We start from the raw sequence: 27,014 nt of genomic DNA, 5'->3' as shown, positions 1-27,014 counted from the left end.
GACGCATTAATACGTGGAAGACACTTAGCACAATCCCTGATCTATGCAGGAAGCACTGAAAAGCACTAGCTGTTTATTATTTTGTTGGTATTCTTCCGTCTGGAGCAAGCATTTTAATCCCACCGTGAGTCAGGCTTGCACCTCGGGACTGGCGAGCAGAGTTAGGACAGAGTATTAACAGGGACCTTCTAAACCCCAAAGCCTGGCGGGGCTGGGCGTCGAGCAGGGTCAGCGTCAGACCACGCAGTTCAGAGCCAAGTGCCACTGCCAGCGAGTGTGAGCGCAAGCCAGGCGTCTCGCTCTGAGCCTCGGTTTCCCCCTCCACAACACGGGGGAGCATCACAACACCTCCCTCCCGGCTATGGGGTGATGGTCCCGTAGCACCCCCAGCATGGTCGGGCCCTACCTTTCCTGCCTGAGTCACCTCCTGACCTCTCTGTCCCCTCCCCTTTGGCAGCTGGGAGGCGGCAGCAAGCTGAGGCCCCACATGCAGCTGCTGTCACCGTCACTCCCAACACCCGGAGACTTCAGGGGCCTCTTTCTCTGCCCCATCTCCCCACGGCGACCCTGCCGCCACCAGACACTGGCCACACACGACCCGGATTTCTATCTGCGGCCTGGGCTTGCCTCCTCTGCTCCACACCTCCAGGAACAAACTTGTGGCCCACCCCCAGCCTCTTCATCTCTGAAGTCACCCTGCACCCTTCTCTCTGGCCCACGCTCACCTCCCCTCTTCTGGAAGTACTTTTGGTTGCATGTAAAAAATCATTCCAGGACCTGCTGCTACTTGTTCCCGTCCCCCAGCCTCACCCAGGCCGGTCCACTCTCCCCGGCAGCCTCCTCACCACCTCCCTGCTCTCCATCCTCACAAGGTCCGGCCTCCACACGCAGCCAGGGGGAGCCTTTGGCTCCATCCCACTCGCAGTAAAAGACAGAGTCCTCCTGACCTACGAGGCCCCACACGGTCCAGCCGTGTCACCTGTGACTGTGCGTCCCACTGCTCTGTCCCTCTCATCCCGTCCCCACCCACATAAACACCTGACACTCCCACCCCCTTACCTGCCAGCATTTGGCATCTTCTGATGATGGTAACGTGTTTACTCAATCATATGTGCTATTGTAACAATTATATAGCATTATAGAGCTACCCAGAAAGTGAAATAGAATGGATGAACGTCTTTGTTTCCTTCACGTTGTCATCCTCCCCCCATCTCCCCTCTCCGCTCTTCCTACCCAGCCACCATCTCTGCCTCGGAGCTCTCGCTGGCGGACGGGCGGGACCGGCCGCTGCGGCGCCTTGACCCCGGGATGATGCCCCTGCCTGACACGGCTGCTGGCCTTGAGTGGTCCAGCCTGGTGAATGCAGCCAAGGCCTACGAAGGTAGGCACCTTCCACCCAACCTGGCCCGATCCTTCCCTTGCTGCTCTGTCCTAGAAGGATCAATGGAGGGCCTTGGGGCTCTGAAGTGGGGCACACGCAGGATCTGGAATTAGGGGGAGCAGGGTTCACATCCTGCCCTGTCTCTTGCTCACTGTGCAGTCCTGGGCAAGTGTATTTGCCTGTCTGATCTGCAGAACAGGAACGTGCCTGGGGCTGCAGTGAGGATTACATGAAAGGCCACCGTGTGTAAAACACGTCAGACACAGAACGAGCCCTCAACAGATGGCACCTTATATCACATCACAGGGCAAACTTGTAATCATCCAAACTGTGTTTAGATTTGCTTTGGCTGCAAGCGGCAGAAAACCCAAATTAACAATGACTTAAACCTGTTTTATGCAGGTGAAAATTCCTGGGGGTGGGGGGGTGGGGTCTAGGGCTGGGCAGCAGTTCCATAAATGCATTAGGGGGTACAGGCTCCTTGCACCCTCTGCTCTGCCATTTCCGGGGGGGCCTCACCCTCACGGTCCAAGATGGCTGCTAGAGCGCAGGCCACCATGTTCAGCTCCGAGCAGCAGGAGAGAGGACACAGCCCCAAGCCTGACACTCCCCCTACGCGTACTTGCCGTGGGCCAGAGCATTGCACAGAGCCGTACCTCATGGCTCCAGGGCAGGCTGAGAAATGAGGCCCTATGCCCAACGAACGTTTGGGATTTGTTCTTACGGAAAAAGGGAAAACAGATAATGAGGGACAGCTAGCACTTTGCCATTTCCTTCCCGTGTGACCTTGGGCAAGCAGCTTGATCTTTCTAAGCATCAGTTCCTCATCTGTACAGTGGGACCCGTGGTGATTCCCTGACCAACCCGAACATATTCTTCTGGCTCATTTTTCCATCTTTTAGATGATAGCTTTGCTGTCCTTCCTTCAGGAGCCCTCCCTGATATCCCCTAGTCTGGATTAGGCACCTGCCCTGGGCTCCCCCAGCCCTGCCCACTCAGGGCCACTGCTGCCCAGTGATGGGTCTATATTCCCCACTGGCCTGGGAGGGCAGGACCTGGGGTCATCTCTGTCACCGCTAGGTGCCTGGCATGGGTCTGGCTCAGAGCAGGATCCCTTAAACCAGACTCATAGGGTACGTGGCCTTCCTATTTCCATGTTTGGGCCAGTCCACATCTGGCAGGTGGCCTGGAGAAAGCTTCCCTCCTTGTCTGCTCCTGTTGGTCACTTCCATCCTACCCTGCAGCCTCTCCTGGTCTCAGGGCAAAGACGGTCAGGCGTCCGGGTATGGCCGGGTCCGGCCTCTGGTCTACCCCTGCCTTCCGCTCCCTTGGGAACCATCAGCAGGGGCCCAGTGCTGCAGGTAAACTTGACCCTTCGGAGCCCTGACACGCAGTGGCGGAGAGGCTTGCTCCGCAGCACTTGGAGGAGGAGGTGACACGGCCACGGTGACATTACAGAGCATCTCCATGGAGCCAGCACTTGACCGCCTTACAGACATCACTTCTAAGCTCTGGTCTCAGGGATGCGTGAGGATTCCCGTTTACAAATGAGGAAACTGCGGCTCGGCCGCCAGAGTCCCCTAGCTGGCCAAGGGCACACAGGGTCAGGATTCAAACCCAGGCCTGAATGACCCTCCAGAAAGATGGGCACAGGAAGCAGATCACTGTGGAAAAGGAAACTCAGATGCTCTTATACTTTTGTACATACGCTCAGGCTCTCTCCTCATTGAGACAAATTTGGGTCGTAACTCACTGAGCTGCAGTTCTTCACCTCTCAGAGCTGCAGAGACAGAGTTGGATGACCCCAAGCCGCTCCCTGAAGACCCAGATGCCACCAGCAGCTGTAGTATTGTGTTTGGAAGGCAGAGCTGTCCAGACACTGGGCCCCAGCTGTGGGCTTCTGGGAGGAGCTGGGGCAGCCAGAGCCCCCTCCCCCGCAGCCACCCCGTTTACACTGCCGCACCCCCCACCTTGCCTGAGGAGCCAGCACCACCCCGTGAGAAAGCTGGGGGAGCAGGTTGGTGGCGCATCAGAGTCCCGCAGGGAGCTTTCTCCTCCTCCTCCTTGAAATTAATAAATGAAGCCCAGCAACCACACAGAAGGTTAGGTAATGGGTGATGTGGGACGGTGTAGCAGAAAGGCCTGGAAGGAAACACACCCAAGGCCACAGTGGCAGTTACCTCCCTGTGGAGCAGGGAGAGGGACCGTCAGCGGAAAGGAGTCAGGGTGGTTACAGCTCGCTGTGAGCTTGGTTGGTCTGTTTCAGGGACAATGTATGGATGTTATCCTGTGTGATCTAAACAAATGGAAAAGACTGAAGGCATTATTGTTAACTTCGGCAGGTGTATTCGTGGCGTGGTTGCTGTGGCATAGGGAAACTGCTGCAGGGGAACTACAAAGATATCTGGGGTTTGCTTCAAAATGTTCCAGAAAAAAAAAAAGTAAAGGGGATCACATCTTGTGGTGCTAGAAAGTAAGGAAGTGTTTTAGCAAGGGGCGGGGGGCATGTCAGGGGTTCATAGGAGCCATCCCGAAGAGCTCCCAGTGGCTGAAGTTGGAGCAGTTGAACAGCAAAATAAATAACAGCAGCATTGGATTCTAACCCAAAGAATAGAACAAATGTCCATGAGTCCATACTCCTATCAGTAGGTAAGTGAATAAACAGACGGTGGCTAGGACAGCTCTTACTTATAAAAGGATCCCAGTTAATCTAGAAGGAATGAGGGAAATGGAAAGTCATCATTAAAATAGCACAGATGTGATTGATGATTGCTAAAATTAGTGGGGAGACTTTAAGCAGAAGCAGGGTGTTTCCATAGCCTCGAAGTATCTACCCCAAAATACTTATGAATGATTGCGCAGTCCCCAAGTGCTTTCATACTGTCCCTCCTGGAGGTGGGGCTTCATTCCCCTCGCTGTTGGGAGTGGGCTGGACTCAGGGTCTCACTCCTAACAAAGTGACTGTTAGAAGGGAACAATAGTAACTTCACAATGGAGAAAGCCGGTGGACGGCACCTTAACCCAAGGGAGCAAGGTCACCACTGCTGGTTACCAAGACACATCAACATCTGGGCCGCCTGGGTGCCTCAGTCAGTTAAGCGTCTGCCTTTGGCCCAGGTCATGATCCCAGGGTCCTGGGATCCAGCCCCTGGCCGGGCTCCACGCTCAGCGGGGAGCCTGCTTCTCCCTCTCCCTCTGCCCCTTCCTCCACTCATGCTCTTTTTTTCTCACTCTCTCAGTCTCTCTCAAATAAATTTTAAAAATCTTCCAAAAAAAATAAAATAACTTAAAAAAATGTCAGAACAGGAGTCGGGGGCCTGCCTCTGCCAGGTGTCCAGCTCGTACCACCAGCTGCTGGTGGTACCTCTGCCCGAGGGGCATGCAGGGGGACCCGGCTCCTGGTTTTCTGTGCCCACGTGTTCCATTGTCCGGCTGTCCCCGGGCTCACTGAACCAGGCGCTCGCCGAGGGCTTACAGAACACCTCCGAGTCCCCGCTTAAAAATGCAGGTACTCGGGCCCCATCCCCAGGGCGAGTCTAGGGCGAGACCCCAGAATCGGAGCTTTAACAGCCATGGGATTTCTTTTCTCTCTTCAATATGCATGGTATTCTCTGTCTTGCTTCTCTTTTCGCTTTTGAAATTTCAGACATTCTCAAAACCACGAATCCTCAGGAACTCCTCACCCAGCTTCAACCCTATCCACTTGGGGCCATTTTTTTCATACCATTTACTCGTTGGTGAAACCAGGTCATTTATGCCGAATTTGGGTGGTTACTCTCTCACACTGGCATTTAACTTGTTTCTATCCCTTGAATTTTGTCTAAACCAGCCATTGGGTCTAGAAGCTTGCTCAGAATCAGGATGGGATTTTTGTGTGTGTGTCACTTGATTTGGTTTTTGGGTAGATAGCCATCCTAAATGCCTGTATGATCGAGCACAAGTGATTGAGAATGTTGGGGTGGTTTGGCTGGGAGGTGTGCGGGGAAAGGTGGTTAGGCAGGGGGCAGTGGGGGGATGCACAGGGGTGGAGGAACGGCGAGCTCTGCTGACCCCTCCTCCCCTCTCCCCCCCCCCCCCCCCCCCAAGCAGTGCAAAGAGCCGTCTCGCTTTTCTCTCTCAACGACCCAGCTCTGAGCCCGGAGGTCCCACCTGCACACAGTCCTGTCCACAGCCACCTGAGCCTGGAGAGGGGGCCCCCCACCCCCAGGACCACCCCTACCATGAGGTGAGGTTTCCCTGGAAACACCTGGAGGCCGGCAACCTGGGTCCCTACAACGCAGACCCCCGCCCGGTGAAAGAGGGGCCACAGACTGGGGGGGACACACCGGGACCCAGTGGTGACCGAGTCCAGGTTAGCCCCATCCCCATGGATGGAGACAACACTGTGATCAATACAGTCAGTTCACTTCTAAGTCGTGAAGCTGTAAGGAGTGCCCCCCACTGCACACTGCACCGTGGTCCCTTCCTCCCTCTTTCATCTCCCCCCGTCTGCTCTTGGGTCCCCTCTGCACATGCCTGAATTATGCAGACAGTCACCTCTCCCCTGGCAGCCCAAGCTGGGCTCTGTGGACCCAGGAGCTGGGCTGTCCGTGGACCCAGGAGCTGGGACCCAGCGGGGACAGAGGGGGACAGAGGAGGACAGGGACACAGACCTCTCGCATCTGTCCTCTTATGTTTAATGCAACATATCTGACCACTCGCTTGGCTTGCGTGTACATCAGTGGTGCGCTGTACTTTATGGGCAAATGAAGGGATTTTCGAGAGAAATTTTGACTCTTCTGGGTTTTCCTGACTCTTCTTTTTTTTGACTCTTCTTCACACCCCTCTTTCACTGGCTTTAGAACTCAACCTCCACCAAAGATGTGGCCCGACCGTAAGCACAGGAACGAGGCGGCTGCAGATGGTGCCGCTGCGGCGAGGGGGGCAGCGAGGGGGGAACGGGCTGGTGTGGGAATGGCAGGACTGTGGCCTCGGGGCAAGCTCCCCGCATTCCCTTCACCCCTGCGCTGGTGACCCTCTCCACCTGCCTCCCACCTCCCCTGCAGCTGCGGGTCCCCAGGACCCAGGACCAGGGAGGGGGAAGAAAGGGGCGGGAAGGCAGGCAGCCGAGTCCTCTCCCCTCTGTCCCCCTTCTGGTCTGCTGCAGCCCACCCCCCTCCCTGGCGCCCCCACTGTGCCCCATGGAGCCCGCTGGAGGGAAGGGGCTGCCCACTGTCCTCTGCAGGGGCCCAGCAGGCCAGGGCTGGGGGACTGCACAGAGGAGGAGCCACAGGCTGGGCTCCCTGCTCTGTCCACCGGTAAGGACGTGGTGACCTCCCAGACCACTTTGGGCCAGGAGCTGTGTTACACTGAGACTGTGCCCAACGCAGGGTAGGCTCTCCGGAAGGGCGACGCTGTCATCATCTTTGTCAGCGTCCTTTATTATCGTCCCCAAGGGCAGGCCCTCCTGTTCCGTTGCCCATTGCAGATGCAGGGCCCAGGTCTGCTGGGTGCTCAGTGGAGGTCTGCGGGGCAGGCTTGTATTGTGCTCTGTGAGGTGCTCACACCCGGGAGGAATTTCTTGCTGAAGTACACGCATGGTCTGTGCCTGGGGGGAGGGCACACTTCGGGGCAGGCACGCACACAGCCTTCGACAGGCGGCCACAAGCCCCGCCCACATCCACAGATCCACAGCCCCCATCCACATCCACAGATGGACCCTCTCTGGGTGGAGCACAGCAGGGAGGAGGGCTGGCTTCAGGCTTCCCCCAGAGCCCCTCCTCCAGAACCCCCTCAGGACCCCAGCAAGAACAGGGCTCCCCAGAACTTGAGGGACCAGAGGGTCCTGGCCCCCCTGTTCCTCCCCAGCTGTGGGTCTGGAACCCTCCCCCCAGGCCTGGGGGGCCTTGAGTCTCACCCTGTCCCTTGTCCTTCCAGCGAGGAGCCTCCCCTGGACCTCACAGGCAAGGTGTACCAGCTGGAGGTGATGCTGAAACAGCTGCACACCGACCTCCAGAAGGTAAGGCCGCCGGGCAGCCAGGCCTCCGCTGTGCGCCTCCCTGTTCCGCTTCCCAGACGCGCGCGAGGCTGACGCACCTGTCCCCACCCCACCCATTCTAGGGGAGACCGCCCAGCTTTGAATGTAGTCATGAGCAAAGAGTAGAAAGCAACAATACCAAAGTCTGGTAATAAGCACATGGAGAGAACTCTCCTAAATTGTTGGAGGAAGAACAAATTGGCCCAACCTTTTCGGAGGGCAGTTGGATAATACTTATTAAAAAAAAAAATGTGGCTGGGTATCTTGTCAATCCCGCAATTCTGCTTGTGGGAATTTGTCCAGCACAATTGCAAGCATGGGGCCAGAGATCCATGAGCAGGGATGTTCACTGATGCTCTGTTGGCAATAAAACTTGGCACCAGTGCAGCTGCCCCGCCCCCCACAGGAGAGTGGTTATATAAAGGACAGGACACCCGTGCTGTGGAATATTCTGCAGCCAGTTAAAACACTAGCAGGAATCTGCATATTTACTGACATGCAAAAGAAGTCTAGTCACTCAAGTAGAAACTAAACAAGCTGCAGACTACTGCCTAGAACATTATCATACTTGAAAAAAAAGTTTAAGGTCCGTGGGTCAGAGTGTTATCTAGAAGGCAGCATTCCAAATTGTTCGTTGTACTTACCTCCAGGATGTAGAAGGAGGAGGAGAGAAGTAAGGGCAGAGGACTTCTGTTTGGTACTTTATATACTTCGGGGTAAAAGAAAGGTGGCAGAATATACCGTGCGAGTCTCAAGCGCAGGAATCGTAGGGGCCCAGGTTCCAACCCCCCGTGTAATGCTGTGTGACCTTGGACAAGTCGACTGCCTTGGGATGTCACAGAGCCTGGAAGGGCACCTCAGAAGGGCCAGCGAAGCCCATACAGGCAGCCCGTGTCCATCCTCATCCCAGCTCCCCGCCTGCTCTGCAAGGCTGGGTTTCCTCTCCCTCCTGGGAACCTGAGGCTAACAGCAGTCCCGAAGTCCGCGGGTGGCCGTGAGGGTAAACTGAGGTGATAATGATTACAGTGAGGTCTGTGTTCTAAGAGTTGAGGGGGACGGGTCCAGAGAGATGAGGCCATTTGACCAGGGTCGCTCAGCTGCCGAGCAGCCGAGCTGGGATTCGAACCGTGGCCGCCTGGCTCCGCACACCTGCTGACGCCGGCCCCGCCCCACAGGAGAAGCAGGACAAGGCCGTGCTGCAGTCCGAGGTGGCCAGCCTGCGACAGAACAACCAGCGCTTGCAGGAGGAGTCGCAGGCCGCCAGCGAGCAGCTGCGCAAGTTCGCGGAGATCTTCTGCAGGGAGAAGAAGGAGCTCTGACGTGGCCCCCTGGCCGGGCCGGCTGTGGGCTCCCGCCCTCCCATCTCCCTCAGCTCGCTGCCCGGTTGCGGGTGTGACCGAGATGACGCAGCCAGGGCCCCACTGCCCTCCTCGTGGACACGGAGACCCTGGACGGCAGCAGGCCTCACCGCTCCTCCGGCCCCACAACGTGACCCGGTCTCAGGCCGCCCCTCTGAACTGCCAAGCTCTGGCCCCTGGACACTGGACCGTGCCCATCCCGGCCCCACGGGGATGGCCCCTCTAGCCTCTTCCTAGGACCAAGCCATCAGAAGCCATAGGAAGAGGAGAAGGGAGGACGAGAGTGTGTCTCCAAACCCCACAGCTCCGGGAGTTCACAAACCAGGTTTCTTCACGGCGTAGAACAGAGTTTGGGCTTATGGGGCCAAGCCCCCTGCATGAGAAATGAGTGTGAGACTGGCCCAAGCTTCCCCCAGGCCCCAGAGAGCGGAGGTCCTGTGCGGACACTGGCGGGGGCTCCAGAAAGCACGGACGTGACCCCCTTCCAACCGTATTCTTCCAAAAACCCACCAGGAGCACTTTCTTAGAGTTTCAGTTCTTTTCTTGGGGCCCCAGGATGGAGAGAGGAAGCCCCAGCATCCAGAGTCAGCTTCTCTGAGGGGAAACTCTATTTGCACACTCGGGACCGTTTCTGCAGTCTTTTCTATCAGCCCCTCGACCGACCGCCAGAGGCCTACGGCGCCTGGGCCGCTCCACCACCTTCCATCTCCCGCGCAGGCCTGGGCCGTAAGGGCCCATCTCTCCTCCCCAGCCCCGCCAGTAACAACCACACGGCCAGGGCCTCTTCCGGGCACCAGGAGGGGCTCCACGCAGCCCTCGGGTCAGGGCTGGAGAGAAAACAGCCTTCGGCTCCTCTCTGGTTTTGTTCTTCCTTCGCAAGCGGACGTCCGGACACCCTCACTGTGCTCCCTGGGGAGGCGGGAGGCCTTTGCCGTGTGAACCCCCACGGGACGCTGGTTCTCTCGAGGCAATAAGGGGCAGCTTGCCAGTCGGCCAGGCCAGAGCGGTACTACGCTGTTCACCCAGGAAACAGAGTTTCTTTTTTTTTCCTTTAAAAACAAAAAAGAGATATATATATATATTTATTTTTTCATGTAGAGTTGCGCCAGAACAAGTCTGTATGGCCACAATCTGTGGATTCCCCCCAACCTCAAGCTGAGGATCAAGGGGTGTCCCCCACGGGCTGGGACTCAGTGGGAGGACTCCCGAGGGATGCAGTCAGGGGGAGCAGGCCACTGGACTTCCCCGTTTGGGGAGGCCCCAGGCAGGGGGAGTTGGCCCCGCTGCAGGCAGCACTCTCTGGGCTGGAAGCCAGCACCAGGTGGCCCAGCCCTGGTGCAGAGACCCCACCGCTTTCTCTTTGGGGCCAGAAACCTCAGGGAAGGGGGCTGTGGGGACCGCAAGGGCCACAGGCACTCGGAGAGGTGCCAGGCTGGGCCAGCAGGGGCAAGAGGAAAGGGCACTCTTGTCTCCCTGTGATCCACCTCTGACCCCAGGAGCGCGGCAGTCGGGCAGAAGCCCTCAGACCTGCCGTCTCTGTCCCTCACCCTCACCCGCGGAGTGAGAGGGCCTCAAGGTGGGGCCCGCTTGGTCCTCAGCCCTGGCCAACTACTGTGATATCTCTGCCCCCTTTCCCACCCCCTTTTTGGAAGGGCTGTCCAGAACCCGCCCCACCGCCCTTTCCTCAGACCCTAACCTGGAGGCTGCCCCCTCCCCCGCTCTTTTTTTTTAAGTTCTCCTCACATCTTCGGATCATTCGAATCATTTTGGGGACCTAATCATGTACATTGACAAGTGTAAATTATGATTTTTTTTTTTTGGTTTTGTTTTCTGTTTTTTTTTTTTAAGGATCTCTGCAAAAGAAATCTATTTAATTTGAGGTTGGTGTTTTATCTGAAGGCTTGAAGATAGCAGGGGTTTTTTTTTCGTATGTTGATCTGTTTCATTTGGATTTTTTATTCTTTATTGTCTTTTTTTTTTTTTTCCCCTATCCCGGTCTTGAGATTTTTCTGGCATGTTTCTGGAGGTTTCAAAGGAAATAAATGTTTCATAGAAATGGCTTGTGTGTTCACTAGCTGGGCAGCTGCCTGGAGTCACTGATGAGAGGGTGTGGTCCAGCGTCAGCCCCCTCCTCCCGTCCCCCTTGTCCCAAACGCAAACTCACACACACACACTCTTTCCTCAGCACCAGCCTCGCAAACTTCCTTTCCTTGAAACCCAAATGACAGGAACCCAGCACTCAGAAGGTAAAAAGTCCTTAAGTTGAACAGAGGGATAGATTGCACCGAAGAAACCATTTGTAGCGGCCAGAAAGCAGACCAGGCCCACGGAGTGTGCCGGTTTTAGATTTAATGGTCAAACTTTTAAAAATCTGGAGGTAGTACAGACAGCCGGATTTCCAGCTTGGTAAATCCGTCCTCGGCAGCGGGACTCCGAGCCAAGGGGCCCCCTGTCTCCTTCCCCTGAGGCCTCCCCAGGCCACACCCTCCCGGCGCTGGCTAATTTGCCTGGCCCCGCCCTCATCGGTGGGAGGAGGCCTCCCACCGCCCGCCGTCGGGTTCGTGGTTTCGGGTGCAAATCAGCCCCTGCTTCCAGGCCAGGGGGGAACACAGTGAGGCGGGGTGCCCCATAACCTCGCCCCTGGGCCAGGCCTCCCTCTAGGGCCTCTCGTGGCCCGGCTCCGCAGCTGCCCTGATGAAACACTCGCAGTTTGACCTGGGGATCAGGGTCCCACTGATTTTCTGAATCTCAGAATTCCACGTGAAAATCCAAGGTCTGGCCTCTTGTGTGAGAAGCAGCCCAATCTCGTGACAGGGCTGGCCAGGTGGCTAAGTCTTCCTGACCTACCTCACCCCCTTACCTGTCATTGGGTCTTCCATCTCTGAGCTAAAACCTGATGCTTCTCTGACTCAGCCTCTCCCCTCCCCCCCCCGAAAAAATATCTTTTTCCAAAACGGGCATATAGCCTTTTTCCAGAGGAGGTGGACCAGCTATTTCCACATCTCCTAAAAATTCTAGAGTGTTCCAGACACTCTCCCAGTCTCCGCCCTCCTTGAGGCCCCATCCTCTCCCCGTGCCGCCCTTCCCCCACCAGCACGGGAACGGTGGAACAAGCTGTTCTCACATCCTCTCCTGGCGCCTGTGACACACACCAACGTCCAACGCCCCGCAACTCGCACCCACACTGGTGCCCTGCCGGTCCCGTCCCCGTCTTGCCCCAGTTTTTGCCTTCCGCGGCCACGTCCCGATCTCTCCAGCGGGCGCCCTCTTGGACCCTCCGCCAGTCTCGCCCTCCCGCCCATCACCCCTGGCTCGGTCCCCAGCCAACCTCTGAAGCCCTTCATACCTTTGGCTCTCTCCACATTTCTCTATTGTCCCCTAAATTCTTTGTCCTCTCCCCTGAAGTCTCATCTCTGTGTCATTGTCCTGGGACTCTACCTGTCCGCAGATCCTGTCTCTCTCTCCCCAAATGTGCTTCCCTCTTATTCTTCTGTCTCTCTCCTAATTTATGTGCCCGGGTTCTCTGCCTCCCCTCATCGAATCTCTCCTGCTTCTCCAGATCACTCTCGACTTCCTCCTTCTGTCTCTCCCTGGTGTGTCTGCTATTTTTTCTTACTATTATTTCCTCTCCCACTGAATCTCCATCTCTCTTCTGTTCTCTCCCCCCACCCCCACCCCCGTCACTCCTGTGGCTCGCTCTTCTACCTCTCTCTCCAGATCTATTTCTTCCCTCTCCTGCTCTTGTTCCGATTCTTTATAAATGTGTGGCTCTGTGTCTGCCTCCTGATCTCTGGGTGTCCTGGTTCTCTCCTCATCGCACCTCACCCAAATCTGCTTCCCTCCCAACATCCCTGGAATGGAGGACCCCAGGGGAGGTCGGAGGTGGGGGCGAGGATTGGGAGGAGGTGCTCCTGGCACCCCCGCCCCCTACCCTAGCCCGGGAGGGCGGCCTCCTCATCTTTCCATCCCTTCCCCCCCCCCCCCAGGCCCCAGCTCCCGCCTCCCCCCTCACTGCTGCTCGCTGCAGCTGCAGCAGTCCGTTGCCAGGGCAACCACAGCTGGCTGGGCGGGAGCCCCCTCCACCCCATCCCCCCCTCTCCTTTCCGGCGAGGCTGGGAGGAGCTGGGACAAAGCCAGAGAAAGGCGGGGGGGGGGGGGGATGGAGGGAGAGGGAGGTCGGGCCCGCTCCAGCTGTTAACCTCGGTCAGTTCTCCCTCAACAAGGCCCCCATCTCCCCTTCATGGCGATGCGCCCCCAGTCCAGCCTGGAGAACGAGGCAGTCGTGGGCAGAGGGGTCAGGCCCAGTTTAATACACAGAACAAGTTAATTCACAGCAGAGGCAGGCAATAAAGGAGACTCGTTTACAAGGGGGGGGCATGCCCGGATCGGGGGAGACCCCCCCCAAGCCCACCACCTCCCCCACTTGCAGTCTCAATTTCCCTTTTTTTTAAACCCGAACAACAAACACACACAACCACAAGAAACAACCACGCCCCCTCGCCGCCCCCAAAATGGCCAGCGAGTGGGGCAGGGGGGCAGCCCGGCCTGGCCGCTGGGGAACTGGAGCAGGGGAAGGAGGAAAAACTAGTCCGTTGCAGAGTCTGTGCTTCTCATTCCAGCAGGCGCTGGGCAGGGGCCCGCCTGCCCCCCGCCCCAGCCGACGCCCACCAGCCACGGCGGGGCCCCAGCCACGGCAGGCTCAGAGCGGGCAGGGCGGGGCTCTCAGGGAGGGAGCAGGAACGGAGTTCAAAACCATGGTTCACGTCATGCAGTATCCACGGTGGGCACCAGGAGGGGGGCGAGGGTGGACACCACACCCACCTGCCCTGGGCACACGGGGGGAACGGTGCCCACTTGGGGTGAGGAGGTGGGACAGCTGCAACTCCAGAAACTGGGGGGGGGGGGGGCTCGTCCGGAAGCTGGCATAAAATGGTGCCCCGGGGGGGCGGCCCGCAGGGGCCCCCCCCCCCGGCCGGGCCTTGGGGGGCTCTTTGTATATATTAATCTTTTTTCTTTTTTTTTTTTTTTTTAACTTTTTGACTCTTTCTTTAGAAAAACGCTGTGTCCGTGCCCCGGGCTGGCATCTACTGCCCCTCATGCCCGCCCAGAGGCGGGGTATGGCTTTGAGGGGAGCAGAAGCCCCTGGTGCCCATTTGCCAAGGGGTGGGGAAGGAGGGAGGAAGGGAGAGGGGCCCTGCTGGGCCCACCAACCCACAGGGCAAACATTCCACTTGCACAGAGGGAAGGGGGTGGCCCAGCCCCCTCTCAGGCTCCCCCTCTCCCCCTCCCGCTGTGGGGCACTGAGGGCGGGAGAGCGTGGAGGAGCTCCGAGAGAGGCAGATCGGGAAGCACCACCCCAGAGGTCCAGGTGAGCCAGAGCCAGGCCTAGGTGAGGGTGATGTAAGCAGAGGCCTTCTCTTTCAGGTGCCGAAGACAGAGGTGACAACTCCAGCTCCCTGCGGGGGCGGGGGAGGACAGGGAGTTAGGCCCAGGTCCCAGAAGGGCTGGCCCAACTCCCTCCCAACCAGCAGACACAGTCCTGGGTCTTCACCGGCAGGAAGACAACTTTTCAACCCCGCCCCCCGCCCCCCGTGTGGTGCCCACCTCTTCTCTCACCTTCCGGGGGCTCCGCCATGGGGGGGCTCAGGCAGTACATGTGGTAACCCCGATCGCAGTCGTCACAAAACAGCAGCTGGTCCTGGGGGGTGAGACCCGCCCAGCTGGCACCCTGGGGGCACGGGCACCAGAAACCGGGGTGGGGGGGCTGGGGCAGGGGTAGGTCACAGGGGCTGGGGAAGGTGGGCCCTCCCACGAGAAGGGGCTCCGAGCAGGTCTTTGCAGAAGCGGCTTGGCCCGGCAGAACGCCCCTGTGGTCTGCCCGTTTGCAGCTAGCTCCTAGGCCGGGTTTTATGGATTCTGTGGAACACTTAAAAGGACACCCAGATGGTCTGCGACCGGCTCTGGAAGCCATGGATGTGGGTTCGGGTCCTAGCTGGGGGACCTCGGGCAAGTCATTTCCCCGGTCTGAGCTCGGTTTCTTCTCTGTGAGGCGGGGACAAGAGCACCTACCTCCGAGGGCGGTTGGGAGGAGTCAGAGAGCTGGAGAGCACTAAGTGCTAAGTGCCGGGCTCAGTTAATGGACACTAACAATAACAATAATACAGGTTACGAGTGCTCCCCAGGGAGGGGCTCCGGGGAGCGGCTTTAGGCCCCGCGGGCGTGGGCGGGCGGAGGGGCGGGGCGGGGCGGGGCGGGGCCCGCCAGGGGGCGTGTCCCGGGGGCGGTGCGCACTCACGTCGTTCTCCGAGGTGCCGCACAGGCTGCAAGACTTGCACTCGATGCACTGCCAGCGGTAGGTCCGCACGGCCGCCGTCATGTTCACCGTAAACTGTAAACATGAGGGGTGTCCTGGGGGCCGAGGGGCAGGGGTGCGGTTAGGGGTCATCATGCCCCTGGGGGCCGCTGAGCCCCGGGGAGGAGATGGCTCGGCACCCCCCGCCCCCCCACCCCTGACTCCGACCCCGCCCCGCTCGCGGTGCCCCCGCGACCACACGCTTCCGTGGCCACCAGGCTCCTACCCAGCCACCATGGTAACCACATTCTGCTCCCCGGAATACCATGGCAACCGCATTCCATTACCCACAGTGCTGTGGCAACCACCTTCTACCACCCACAACACCCGGGCAGCCACATTCTGTTAACCACTGGCTGAGGCAGCCACATTCCATTACCCACAGCAGAATGGCCAACAGGTTCTGTTAACCACAGTAACGTGGCAACCAGTCTCCCAGCCACGGCGCCATGGCAACGGCCTGCCACACTGGGGCCCCCACACTCTGGGTTCCCTGCAGCCCAAGCCCATTGCCCAGGAGACCCCAGCAACCAAGGTCCTTCTGACACTACCGTGAGATGCCAACCCCCTGGCCGTCCCACTGTCCTGGCGCAGAGATGCCCTCAGCCACTACCCCAGGGCCACAACAGCTACAGGCCACGAGACCCAGTCGCCATGACAACCGTATCGCACTCCCGTAATACCATGACAACCGCAAGTCATTACCCACTGTGCTGAGGCAACCACAGTCTATTAGCTACAAGCCCACCTGGGAAGCCACGTTCTGTGAACCACAAGTCCATGGCAAGTGCCGTCGGTTATCCACGGTACCCAGACGGTGGCCATCCATCCATTACTCACTATCACACTCCACTACCCACAATGCCTCGGAGGCCTGCTTTCACGACCCCTCGTGCCATGATGAGCACGGGCCACTAGCAGCAATGCCATGACAACCACTTCCTGTTATTCCCAGAGACTCTCTGGCCCCCCTCAGTGTCCCACAGTCCTCCGCAGTGGAGTCCACGCCACCAGCTCGGGGTTGTCACCCCCTCCCCGCCCCACCCCCACCCCTGGCTGCCCCGGCCACACTTCTCTGCCTCCCACCCTCCAGATCTGGACTCCTGGGGTGCCCTCCACCCCGGCCCCCAGCAACCTCGGGTGGGGGTATCACCTGATCGCCCACAGTCAGCACAGGAGATGAGGTCCTCAGGACACCCCGTCTTCTTGGAGCCACCCAGGCAGAAGTCACAGTAACCGTTGGGGATGACAGTGCCGTCGGGCGCCTTCTTGGCTGAAAGACAGCAAACGGCGGTTGGTGCAGGCAGGCCGGGGCACCTAGTCGAAGGCTGCTGTGGAAGTCAGGGCAGAGGGAGGCGTCCCTACCTGTGTGTTTCCTCTGTGCCTCAGGGACCCAGGCCAATTCTTTGTAAAACTCTGGGGTTGGGGGGACAGAGAGAGGGGCTCTCACCATAGGCAACGCTCCACCCTGCCCCCAGCCTCAGCCCCAGGGGTGGACCGCTTTTCCCAGGCAGGAGGGGGCGGGTAAGGAGAGAGAGTAGCTACCCCCGAGCTGTGGCCAGGAGCAGAATAGTCGGGGACCCAGATAATTCTCCTCAGGAACCCCGAACTCTCTGAGGACAACTCACACATCCTCTTTTTCTTAGGTAAAACTGCACAGAACAGCTTTCGGACGAGCCCCCTGCTTCCCCATTCACACACACTTCTACCAGACAAACCAGCGCCACCTGAGCCCCAACTAGATGAAAACTGGGGACACCACTGGCCAAGATCTGGCATGGAGACAGACAGACATTCAGAAGAAAACTCCTGAACACAGAGGTGCCTGGAGGTGGAGTGGGGATGGGATGAAGAGACTGCCCTCTCCCACCAGGAGACGGGTGGGAAGACAGTTTCTCCCCTGGCAGAGCCGCCCCCCGAGCCCTCCCCCACCCCTCAGCTGTCAGGGCTGGCATGGGATTGGCACGGGCAGGCGCCGAGGGCTCCCAGGCCACAGACCCTACCCCTCAGCCAAAGCCTCAGCGAGAAGGGAGAAAGGGAGGCAGGGAGGGAGGGGAGTCATCTATCACCCCCCCTCCCCAAGCTCTAATTGAAACAATAAATCAGACCCAGAAATATTATGCCCGGGCCGGGAGCGAGGAAGAGATGGTTGGTTGCCATGGCAACCCCAGAGTCAGCATCCCCATGGTCGGTGGGGGGAGGGGACCGCTGAGCTGGAGATTTTCCAGAAATGTCTAATGTGCCCCCTCCCTCCCAGGCTCCTCAGCCCCCACTCCCAGGGTCCCTCACTACCCCACGGCCCGCCTGCCTGCTCACGTTTGTGGTTGTTTTTCCGGTGGAAGGGCAGGGCGTGGCGCTCGGCGTTCTCCTCCCCCTCCTCCTCAGCCAGGTGGGTGTGGGTGTAGTGGTAGCTGAGCCCTGGCCGGTTCTTATACCGTTTCCCACAGACTGGAGAGCGAGCAGGGAGGGCTGGTCAGCCCTCCCAGCCCAGGTGGCCTCCACCCTGGCCTCGGGGATCACGCCTCCCGCCCTCTGCCAGAGGCCTGAGCATCCCCTCCCACCGGGCTCTAGAACGGGAGGGAGGGGGCCGGCAGGGGAGAGGTCTCTAGGCCCCACTCTCTCTCTTTCCCCCTCTTCAGAAGGACTCACTATCACAGACATACGGCTTGTCTCGGTCCTCCAGGGAAGCGGTGTCCTGGCGTTTCCGGAGACCCCCGATGCCATATGCCTGGGGGGGGAAGAGTCGGGATCAGGGGCCAAGAAAGGGAGGGAACTGAAAGGGCTTTCATCATCTGAGCCCGAAAGGTGAACCGCAGCTCTGCCACTTCCTAACTATGGGCCCCGACCTCTCTGACGTTCGGTTTCCTCATCTGTAGTGTGGGCATAAAGATGGCTGTAACCCACTGTACTATCTCTGCTTTGCAAAGGGCTTAATAATATCTGAGCCTCGGTTTGCTCCTCTGTAAAAATGGGTCTAACCCCCTCCCCCCTTCAGGCTGCTCTGGGGATTAAATGAGGTCAGACTGGGGCAGGACCTGACCATTGTGCATGCTCAGTACATGGGGCCTGTCATTGAAGAGAGGGATGGGCGCCTGGGTGGCTCAGTTGGTTAAGCGACTGCCTTTGGCTCAGGTCATGATCCTGGAGTCCCAGGATCGAGTCCCGCATCGGGCTTCCTGCTCGGCAGGGAGTCTGCTTCTCCCTCTGACCCTCCTCTCTCTCATATGCTCTCTCTCTCTCATTCTTGCTCTCTCAAATAAATAAAGAAAATCTTAAAAAAAAAAAAAATGAAGAGAGGGATGATGGAGAAGAACTGGGCGGCAATACCTTTCCTTTAGCCCTGTTCTTCCTCCTGGGAATGTCATCCTCCAAGTCTTCCACCTCGAGATCATGTGGAAACTCCAGCAGCTGCTGTTTCTGGGCACCAGGAGAAGGGAGATTGAGGTCAAGAAAATGGGGGATGCTGTCCTGCTTTGTGGGAGTTCTGGACACAGCTGGAGACTGGGGGGAGCAGGGCACGTCAGGAGGTCTTCCAAAAAGAGAAGAGGTGTGGAAGGATGGAGACTTAGGATGCCCAAAGGCCCTAGGGAGCCGGGGGAGATTGCAGAGCAGGACCAGGATGAGCCAGGGCAGGTGGCCGGGGTGAGAAGGCAGCTGGGGCCCCTGAGGGGTGGTCCCACCTGGCAGTCCATAATGGTCTCCTCCTCTTTCAACTCAATCTTCTTCTCCCCGGTCTCAGCACACAGTAGCGCCTCAAGGACTGGCCCTTCCGGGAGGCCACCCTCCTTCTTCAGGGGTGCCTCACAGTCTGGGGACAAGGCCATGGTGGGGTCAAGTGGGGAAGATGTCCCTGGAGGATTCCTCAAAAGCCCAGGTCGGGGTGCTTCAGGAAAGAGGCTTTCCCACACTCGACCAGCGACAAGACTCAAAGATGCAATCATACACCGTGGGAAGGATGCTGAGACCCCGGGAAAGGCCCAGCCAGACACTCAGACCCGCTCAGAAGGAGACACGGCCAGACCCTCACTTACACCTGGATGCAAACGGAGAGATACAGATACTCAACCAGGGGGCACATGGGAGATACCGACTGATCATCTTGAGACAGCCAGACACACAAAGGAAGAGATACACCCAGACACATGGAGGAAACACATCCAAACCCTTGGAGACACCCGAAGACCATCAGATAGAGACATTAAACCATTAGCTATCCCTAGATCCACATAAGGAAGACACAGCCAGACCCAACCCTACACCTGGACACCCAGGGGGAAAAGACAGACATACCTAGGGAGAATCACTCAAACGGATACACGCGGACATACACAGAGGAGGAGACACCCAGTCCCTCCCAGGTAGACAGACACACCCAGAAAGACAGCCAGGTGGACACGTCAATACACCTGGACCCACACAGACCCTTGGATGCACCTGGACAGGGGAAGAGAAACAGCCAGTGACTCTGATAGTCCTGATCACATCCAAGAAGTGATGAAGCCTGACACTCTTGCTGGACCAGCACACAGGGGCAGAAACACACCTAATACACTAGCCACTAGGGGAAGAGATCCTCCCAGACATTCCAAAGCATCTGGCCACTCAAAGGAAGAGACAGCCAGACACCCTGATACACCCAGACACACTCAGAACAGCGGGATACTCTGCGAGACCAGACACACACAAAACTAAATAAACCCTCAAGTACTCTTGGAAACACCCAGAAAAGGACACAGACACTTAGATACACTCCACTGCAGATGGAAAGACACTCTGACACATCCAGACACACGCGGGCACCCATAGGAAGAAATCCAGCCAGACACCACACATCCCAGCTCACCAGGGAAGATCCACCGAGACACACATAACAGATATCACTCTGCCCCCGGATACACCTGGGCCCAAGTAGGAGAAGATACAGTCCAAGTCCAAGCCCAGACACTCAGGGAAAACTGGAGAAGGTCTGGGCTATACCCAGACACACACTTGCAGACACTCGCTAGGAGGGAAATAAAGGCAAATGCTCAGATCCACACTGGCTGGGGGCACTGAGGGGGGGGGCCACCCCGGACGCAGCTCCACCCACCGATCTTGTACTCGCAGGGCCGGAGTCTGGGGTCCTCCAGGATGTTGAGTCTCCGTTTCTTTCTCCAACAGCGCGCGGGATACGTGTAGATCTGTCCAGGGGCCAAACCTGGAGTGAGAAGGCCGAAGGGGCCCTGAGAACGCAAGAAGGCAAGAAGGCGGGCCGCAAAGCCGCCGCTCCGCCCCGCCCCCACGCCCCCCCCCCCTCCAGGGCCGGTTCCGGGGCCGGTACCAGGGCCGCGGTGGGTCTTTTCCATCCAGATGTAGCAGTTGTTCTGGGCCACGCCGGTCTGCGAGTCGAGGAAGGGCAGGCGCAGGCTGCGCTCGGCGCACAGGCGCGCGTTGTAACTGCGGCAGTGCTCAATGGCCTCGCGGTAGAAGTCCTCGCCTAGGCTGCGAGGGGGCGGGTGCGCGGGCGAGCGGCTGTCAGCAAGGGCAGGCGCGCCTGGTCGCCCAGCACCCCGCCCTCCGCGCGGCCCTCGGGAATGGGTGGGCCGCCTCCCCCCACCTCACCCCTCCCCCCCCTGTCGCTCCTGGACTCAGGAGTCCCCAACCTAGGGCCCAATCAGGCCTGGAGCCAATGAGTAAGATACACACAATATGGAAACAGACAAAAATGCACCAGGACCCATCCGTACATGCACACATCAAAATACACAACACAACCAAACCACACAGGATTCACACACAAAGACAGACATATCCCAAAACTCACAAAGGAGAAACAGACAAATCTCACATATGTGCACACACAAATATCTACTGAAAAAACATTAACATCGCAGTCACCTAGTGTAGAAACAGACACATCACACATATATCCATGCACAAATACACATCACACATCCAAAGACACACAACATAAACAAAGCACCTGCACAAAGACACACAACATGCAAACAGATCACACACACACACATCCAAAGACACACAGAGATACACAAATATTACGAGAAGAATGCTAAAACAAACTGCCCACACGTGCACTTACATACCCAAAGACACAACACAAACAAATCACACACACACACACACACACACACAATATCCAGACACACTATACAAAGAAATCACACAGATTCACACAGGACACACTCACACACAATCACAAAGATACACTATAGAAACCAACATCTAAAATACCACATATTCACACAAAGATACACACACAGACAACATAGGAACAGACAAATCCAGCCATATTCACACAAAAATGTACACATAAATCCATGCATACCTACAAATCCAGACACAGAACACAAATGATGTGCAGTTTCAAAGGACATGTACACACATTCAAAGACCCAAATATCAAAAGAAACCTAGTGTAGACTAAAATAAATTAAACACATATCCACACACATATTAAAAAAAAAAAAAACAACCCACAAACAAACAAGTGACACACACTCCACATGCCAAGACAAAGGTAGTGTGGGCTTCACTCAAGTTTACCAAGGCTCCCACACCCCCAGGCCATTTCACTCTCTCCCCAACCCCGGGGGTCGCGGGGCGGGACATGACCCCCTTCCGCCGAAAAGGACCCGAAGAGGACTCCGAGTTCCCCACACCCTCCGCTCCTCCAGGAGCAGCGCATCAGACACCGTTCTTGCCAGAGACCCACAATCACACACATTCGCAGCACGGCCCACGGTGACAGCCCCCCAGACACCCCTTCGGCCCCACCCCCGGCCGCCACACACACGCCCGCGCACACCCGCCCGCGCGCCCTCTCCCGCCTCCCGCAGGCCCGCAGCACCTCAGGGGGCCGGGGATGACCGTGGCCATCTTGCTCCCCGGGTCCTGCCCCCAGCAGGTCCCCGCCGGGTCGGTCCTCCCAGCGCTCGGGCGGGCGCTGAGGCCGCCCATCCATTCATTCCCGCGGGGCGGGAGCACCGGGGCCACAGCCAATCGCGACGGCAGGGCGGGCCCGCCCGGGCCATGCTGGGAGTGGTAGTCCCGGGCCTGGGGGCCGGCGGGACCCCGCGGGGAAGGGGGCGCAGAGGTGCGGCCCAAGGAGCGCGCACGGCCACTCACCCGCGCTCGCTCTTACGCGCATCCAGTGTCCCGGGCATCCACTCACACATGCACACCTGGACTCGCACACACCCACGTACGGCAGTTTACACACACATTCACACGTATACTCACAGCCTCCCACGCAGACTCACGCACACTTCCCTCCCACACCTTCACAGACTCACATACATTTACACTCACACAAACACTTCGATGCCACGAGACTTAGAGCTACCTTAGAGGTGCCCACGCAAACGTCCCCACCGGCATGCCTACACTTGGCTCACTGACACCTCTCCCTCCCCCATCCCCAGGCCCTCCCAGCTCCGGGGAACCCTATCTGTCCCACCAGGGCAGTCACTCTCACAGTGACCCCGCCCTGCTCCAGCCGTCCTTCCGCGGGGCAGGCAGCACGGTGCTCCTAAGGAGCAGTAGCCACACCTTGCGGGTTCAAATCCTGGCTCTGCACCTTGGGGGCCATGTGGCCTTGGGCAAATGACTTAACCTTTCTGGGCCTCAGTTTCCTCATCTGTAAAATGAGGGTGACACCTCATTGGATTGTTGTAAGGATTAAATGAGTAAATATGCATAAAGTGTTGTTTTTGTTTTTGTTTTTTTTCCCTGCCCAGCGTGGAGCTCACCGCCTGCTGGGCTTCCTGAAATCCAGACCTGAGTTGAGATCAAGAATCCGATGCTTAACAGATTGAGCCACCCAGGCACCTCCATGAAGGTAAAAGGCACCTTTTTAAAAAGGTAGTAGGCGTTCAGTAAATTCACTCCCCAAAGAGTTTCTGATGTGCAATAAGATGTACAATGGTGATAGCCAAACATTACTAGAAAGAATAATGCCTGGCACACAATAGATGTTCAATAAATTTTTGTTGAATGAGTAAATATACTGAGTACCCACCATGTGCCAGACACAGTTCTAAGTACTTCCAGAGGAGTAACTCCTACAATCCTCATAATGACCCTCGGAGGTGATGCTATTTTTGTCCCCATTTTCCAGATAAGGAATGGAAGACACAGGGAGGTGAAATTACAGGCCCTCAGCCCTGGCTGCTGTTTGAAGGTGGGACTAAGAGAAGGATTCACTCACCTAGATATCTGGACCCAAGTGAGGCTTACCTCCTCCTTTCTCCTACTGTCACCCACACAGACTGTCCCCTAAGGGATTCCCAGACAGCACGCTGACCCACCAGGCCACACCAGCGCTCACCTGGAACCACCCTGGTCCAAAGTTTGTGTTCAAGTTTGAGCCCCCACATGGATAAAAACGCCCACAAATGTCGTTGTCCACCAGGGGGCTCTCCAGCAGACAGAGAGGCAGACTAGCCTTCCCCTCTTTTGTCACTTGATGCCTCCACCTACCCTCTGGCGAGAGAGACACCCTCAATGTCTTCCACACTTATCACTTCTAAACACACACACACACACACCCTAGTCTTAGACCCCCTGCACAAACTTTCCCCAATCTCCCCCAGGTAAGGCCTTGACTCCCCCGCCCTGCACTCCCAACAGGACACAGTGGGTCTCAGCTTCACATCTGGCCTAGAGTAGGTGGCAATGGGGAGTAAGTGAGGGACGCTGGTACCCCCACGCTCACGCTGCCTCCAGGCTCCTATACTGGCCACCCCATGCCTCACCCGCAGGAAGCCCTGCCCCTCCGCCCATCAGCTCAGCTCCGAGAGTGCCCTTGCCACCTTCCTCTCACACCTCCCACCACCCTCACAGGTCCCCCAACACATGACACTTGGCTCCCCACACCTCCAGCCTCAGACACCCCAGCTCACTCCTGCCCCACCCCAGAACACTTACATCAATTTGATCCGTTTGGAGCCTGAGTGTAGAATATACTCCATGACCTCCCTGGACGCCCTTGTCCAGCAGCATGATTGACCACAGACCCAAGCTGACACTTCCCTCCCTTTCCTTACCCCTAGTCACCTTCACAGATCCCTCTTCCACACTTGAACTCCTAGCCCCATGGCCTACCCTCATCCCTGCGGACCCCTCAGAAGATGAGAGCAAAGAAGGGAGCTGGCACTCCCACCCTAACCTTATTCTGGCCTCCTGGCCCCTGCAATGCCCCATACGGAAAGTGGACCACATGAGAAATTCAATATTGATACTACTACTAATAATTGGTACACTTAGTCAGGGTCAGGCTCTGTTCCAAGTGCTTTACAAAGATCACAACAGCCCCTTGAGGTTATAGGCACTGTTATGATTCCCCACTACACAGATGGTAACATTGAGGCTCTGGAGGAGGGGGAGAAGGGGAGGTGATTTAATAGATCAAGATGAGGTTTGAAGCCAAGCAGTCAGAACCCCTAGGCCTGCTCCTTCCACTTTCCCACTCCCAAGGCAATTAGCTCTCACATTCTTTTCAGGAGCCAGTTCCTACCCTCAACCCTCCACCCTGCAGACCTCTCCCACGATGAGAGCAAAGGACAAACAAGGGGGCCGGCACTCCCACCCCAGCGCTTCCTCTGGCCTCCTCCAAGAGGTCTGGGCCAGGGTCAGAGTGAGGAAGCCAGAATGCCTGTAGATCCAGCAACCTGTACAGGAACACTGTCCCAGCCAGTTTGAGGGTGTTTCTCATAGGAGACACATCTGTCTGTGTGTAAGATAGAGTGAGAGGGAAGCAGAAGTGTGTCACCATCACACACCTCCCCACACTGACCCCAGCTCCGCACACACGCCCTGTAAGCTCTCTCTGGCTCACCGCAAAGCCACACGTGTAGGCGCGTGCCTATTAACCCCCGCCCCCTCCTCTCCCAACAGCCCCCCGCCAGAAACCAGAAACTACTGGGGGGCTTGGGTCCGGCCGTCTGACACAGCCCTTGGGAGGGTGGGGGGCGCTCCCATCCCCTTCCCCCTCACCACCAGCCAGCACACGTTGCTCAAGGTCAAGGCGGCGAGCGCAAGGGGTTGGGGGAAGCGGGGTTGGGGGGGTAGGTCGCCCCAGCCCCTTTGTGCGGCGCCGCGGGCGTTCGCCCTCCGCCTCCTCCCCCAGGCCCGGGAGGAGGGGGAGGGGAGTGCCGCGCTCGCCAGCCGAGGAGGGAGGGCGGGAACGGCCGCGCGCCTGTCACTCTGAGCCCGCTATCACCGCCGGAGGAAAGGGGGTGGGGAGCGCTGGGACCCGGGAGTCCGGGATCCCGAAGAGGGAGCGAGAGAGAGAGATGGAAAGAGAGAGAAGAGAGGCGGACAGAGCGAGGGATGGCTAGGAGAGGGATGAGACAGGGCTGGGCTTGAACCCAGGCGTCCAGGTTCCTAGCCACCGGGCCCAGGAGGAAGCTAACACTCGGAGGAGGGACGCGGACAGGGAGAAAGGGAGGGAATCCCCCGAGATTGAGGGCTGCTGCCAGCATCCTCTCCCAAGGCATCCGGTCCCCAAGGGGTTGAGAGATGCTCTCATTAGATGTCTATGGGCGGGGAGAGGGAGCGATCCCACGGTCTGACCTGGGCGTCGGAGCTTCTAGGTCCTGAAGACCGGGGGAGGAAAAAGGGGAGAGAGGACCCCCGACGTCTCAGCTCCCACCCTGCGGCCGCGCGGGCCGAGGTCCCCGGAGAAAGAGGGGTAAAAAGAAAGGTGTTCTGATGAGAGGAAGGACGGTGGTGAAGACCCCGGAGACTGAGGTCTGGACTTAGGCGTCCGTACTCCCAGCCCTATGCCGGGGCAGGCCCGGCGCCCCCGGAGATTCGGAGGAGGAGAGATGGAGGAGGAAGAGAGGGAAGCCCCTACCCCCACTCTGGGTGGGGAAACGGCCTCCGCCACCCCCCAGCCCGCGCGCCACATTCCTTCACTGACAGCGACAAAGAAGAGACGCCCCCGCGACCCTGAAGGGGCTCCCGCCCCCAACCCCAGGGGACAACAAGGGGCGGCGGGTCCCCCAGGGGTGGGGGGCGCTCTGGGGGTCCCCATTAAACTACCTTCCGCGCGCCGCGTCCCCTTCCCCAGCGAGGGCGGGGGAAGGGCCGGGGGTGGGGGGCGGGATGGAGGGACGTGGACGGCGGGGACACTCACGACTTGAGCGGGTTCTGAATGGCGGTGGCCATGGCCCGCTCGGCTGGGCCGCCTCCGGCCCGGGGCGCTGCTGCCGCCGCGCGCGGGCCCAGCCCGGCCTGCGCCGCCCGCTCTGCCGCCCAGCGCGCTACGATTTCATTCATTCTTGGGGCTGCGGCGCGAGCCGAGTGGGGCGGGCCGGGGGCGGGGCTCGGCCAATCCCCGCACCTCCCGGCGCACGACGGGACGTGGAGTCTCGGGGCGCGCGGCGGCGCCCGAGGGCGCCCCTGGCCGGACTACACGTCCCAGGGGGCTCCGGGAGGACCACAAGCCCATTGGCTGCTGAGGATACAGGGCGGGGCTGGGCTCGTCCCAGAGCATCCTTTCCTCCTCCCTGAGGGTGCCTCCATTCCCATCTCGGGCTCTCCATCCTCCAGGACCCGCAGACGTGAGAGCAGGTGGTTCCTGGCCTCTGGGTCTCCCCAGGGTATGTGGATGACCCCAGGATCTGTCGTGTGTTCTTGTCTGTGCTTGCTGGTCTGGGTGTCTCTTCTGTGTACGCCAGCGTGTAAACAAGCACAGGGGTTAATCACTGCCTTTGTTCACTTATTCAGTGCCTGCCAGGTGCCAGGCACTCTTCTAGACACCGTGGCATACAGCAGTGACCCAACAAAGTCCCTGCCCTCCAGGAGCTGACCTTTTCATGGAGAAAGACAGATAGGTGATAAAGAAGAAAATAAAGAGACAAAATCATTTTAGAGAATTATGAATGCTATAAAGTGGCTTCTCTG

The 27,014-nt window shown here is 58.2% G+C and overlaps 2 protein-coding genes across 6 annotated transcripts in view; one reads left to right on the top strand and one right to left on the bottom strand.

Moving 5' to 3' along the window:
* SIPA1L3 (signal induced proliferation associated 1 like 3) overlaps window positions 1–10,687 on the top strand; it is a 93,491-nt gene extending 82,804 nt beyond the window's left edge. Inside the window, exons 17-20 of the mRNA XM_021701025.1 lie at window positions 1,238–1,381; window positions 5,471–5,606; window positions 7,298–7,379; window positions 8,573–10,687. Coding sequence (XP_021556700.1) covers window positions 1,238–1,381; window positions 5,471–5,606; window positions 7,298–7,379; window positions 8,573–8,716 — 506 coding nt within the window. The 3' untranslated portion in view covers window positions 8,717–10,687. The remainder of the gene's footprint in view (window positions 1–1,237; window positions 1,382–5,470; window positions 5,607–7,297; window positions 7,380–8,572) is intronic.
* Window positions 10,688–14,032: 3,345 nt separating this feature from the next.
* Window positions 14,033–26,276, bottom strand: DPF1 (double PHD fingers 1). Of its 5 annotated transcripts, none has more exons than XM_044922185.1 (12): window positions 26,245–26,276; window positions 20,428–20,588; window positions 20,197–20,304; window positions 18,788–18,915; window positions 18,435–18,524; window positions 17,757–17,835; window positions 17,424–17,555; window positions 16,473–16,523; window positions 16,261–16,380; window positions 15,051–15,163; window positions 14,372–14,453; window positions 14,033–14,211 (listed from the first exon to the last, which is right to left on the bottom strand). In XM_044922185.1, the coding sequence occupies exons 1-12, from the start codon at window positions 26,274–26,276 to the stop codon at window positions 14,141–14,143; spliced, it is 1,167 nt and encodes a 388-aa protein (XP_044778120.1). In that variant the 3' UTR covers window positions 14,033–14,140. The 5 variants fall into 5 exon arrangements, with proteins under 5 accessions (XP_044778120.1, XP_021556707.2, XP_021556708.2 ...); XM_021701032.2 differs by lacking the exon at window positions 26,245–26,276 and adding an exon at window positions 21,955–21,983 and having other exon boundaries at window positions 14,372–14,483; XM_021701033.2 differs by lacking the exon at window positions 26,245–26,276 and adding an exon at window positions 21,955–21,983.
* Between the last annotated feature and the right edge of the window lie 738 nt (window positions 26,277–27,014).

This window comes from Neomonachus schauinslandi, chromosome 16, assembly GCF_002201575.2.
Source record: "Neomonachus schauinslandi chromosome 16, ASM220157v2, whole genome shotgun sequence".
NCBI classification, from domain to species: domain Eukaryota; kingdom Metazoa; phylum Chordata; class Mammalia; order Carnivora; family Phocidae; genus Neomonachus; species Neomonachus schauinslandi.
This window is presented reverse-complemented; position numbering and strand designations above follow the sequence as displayed.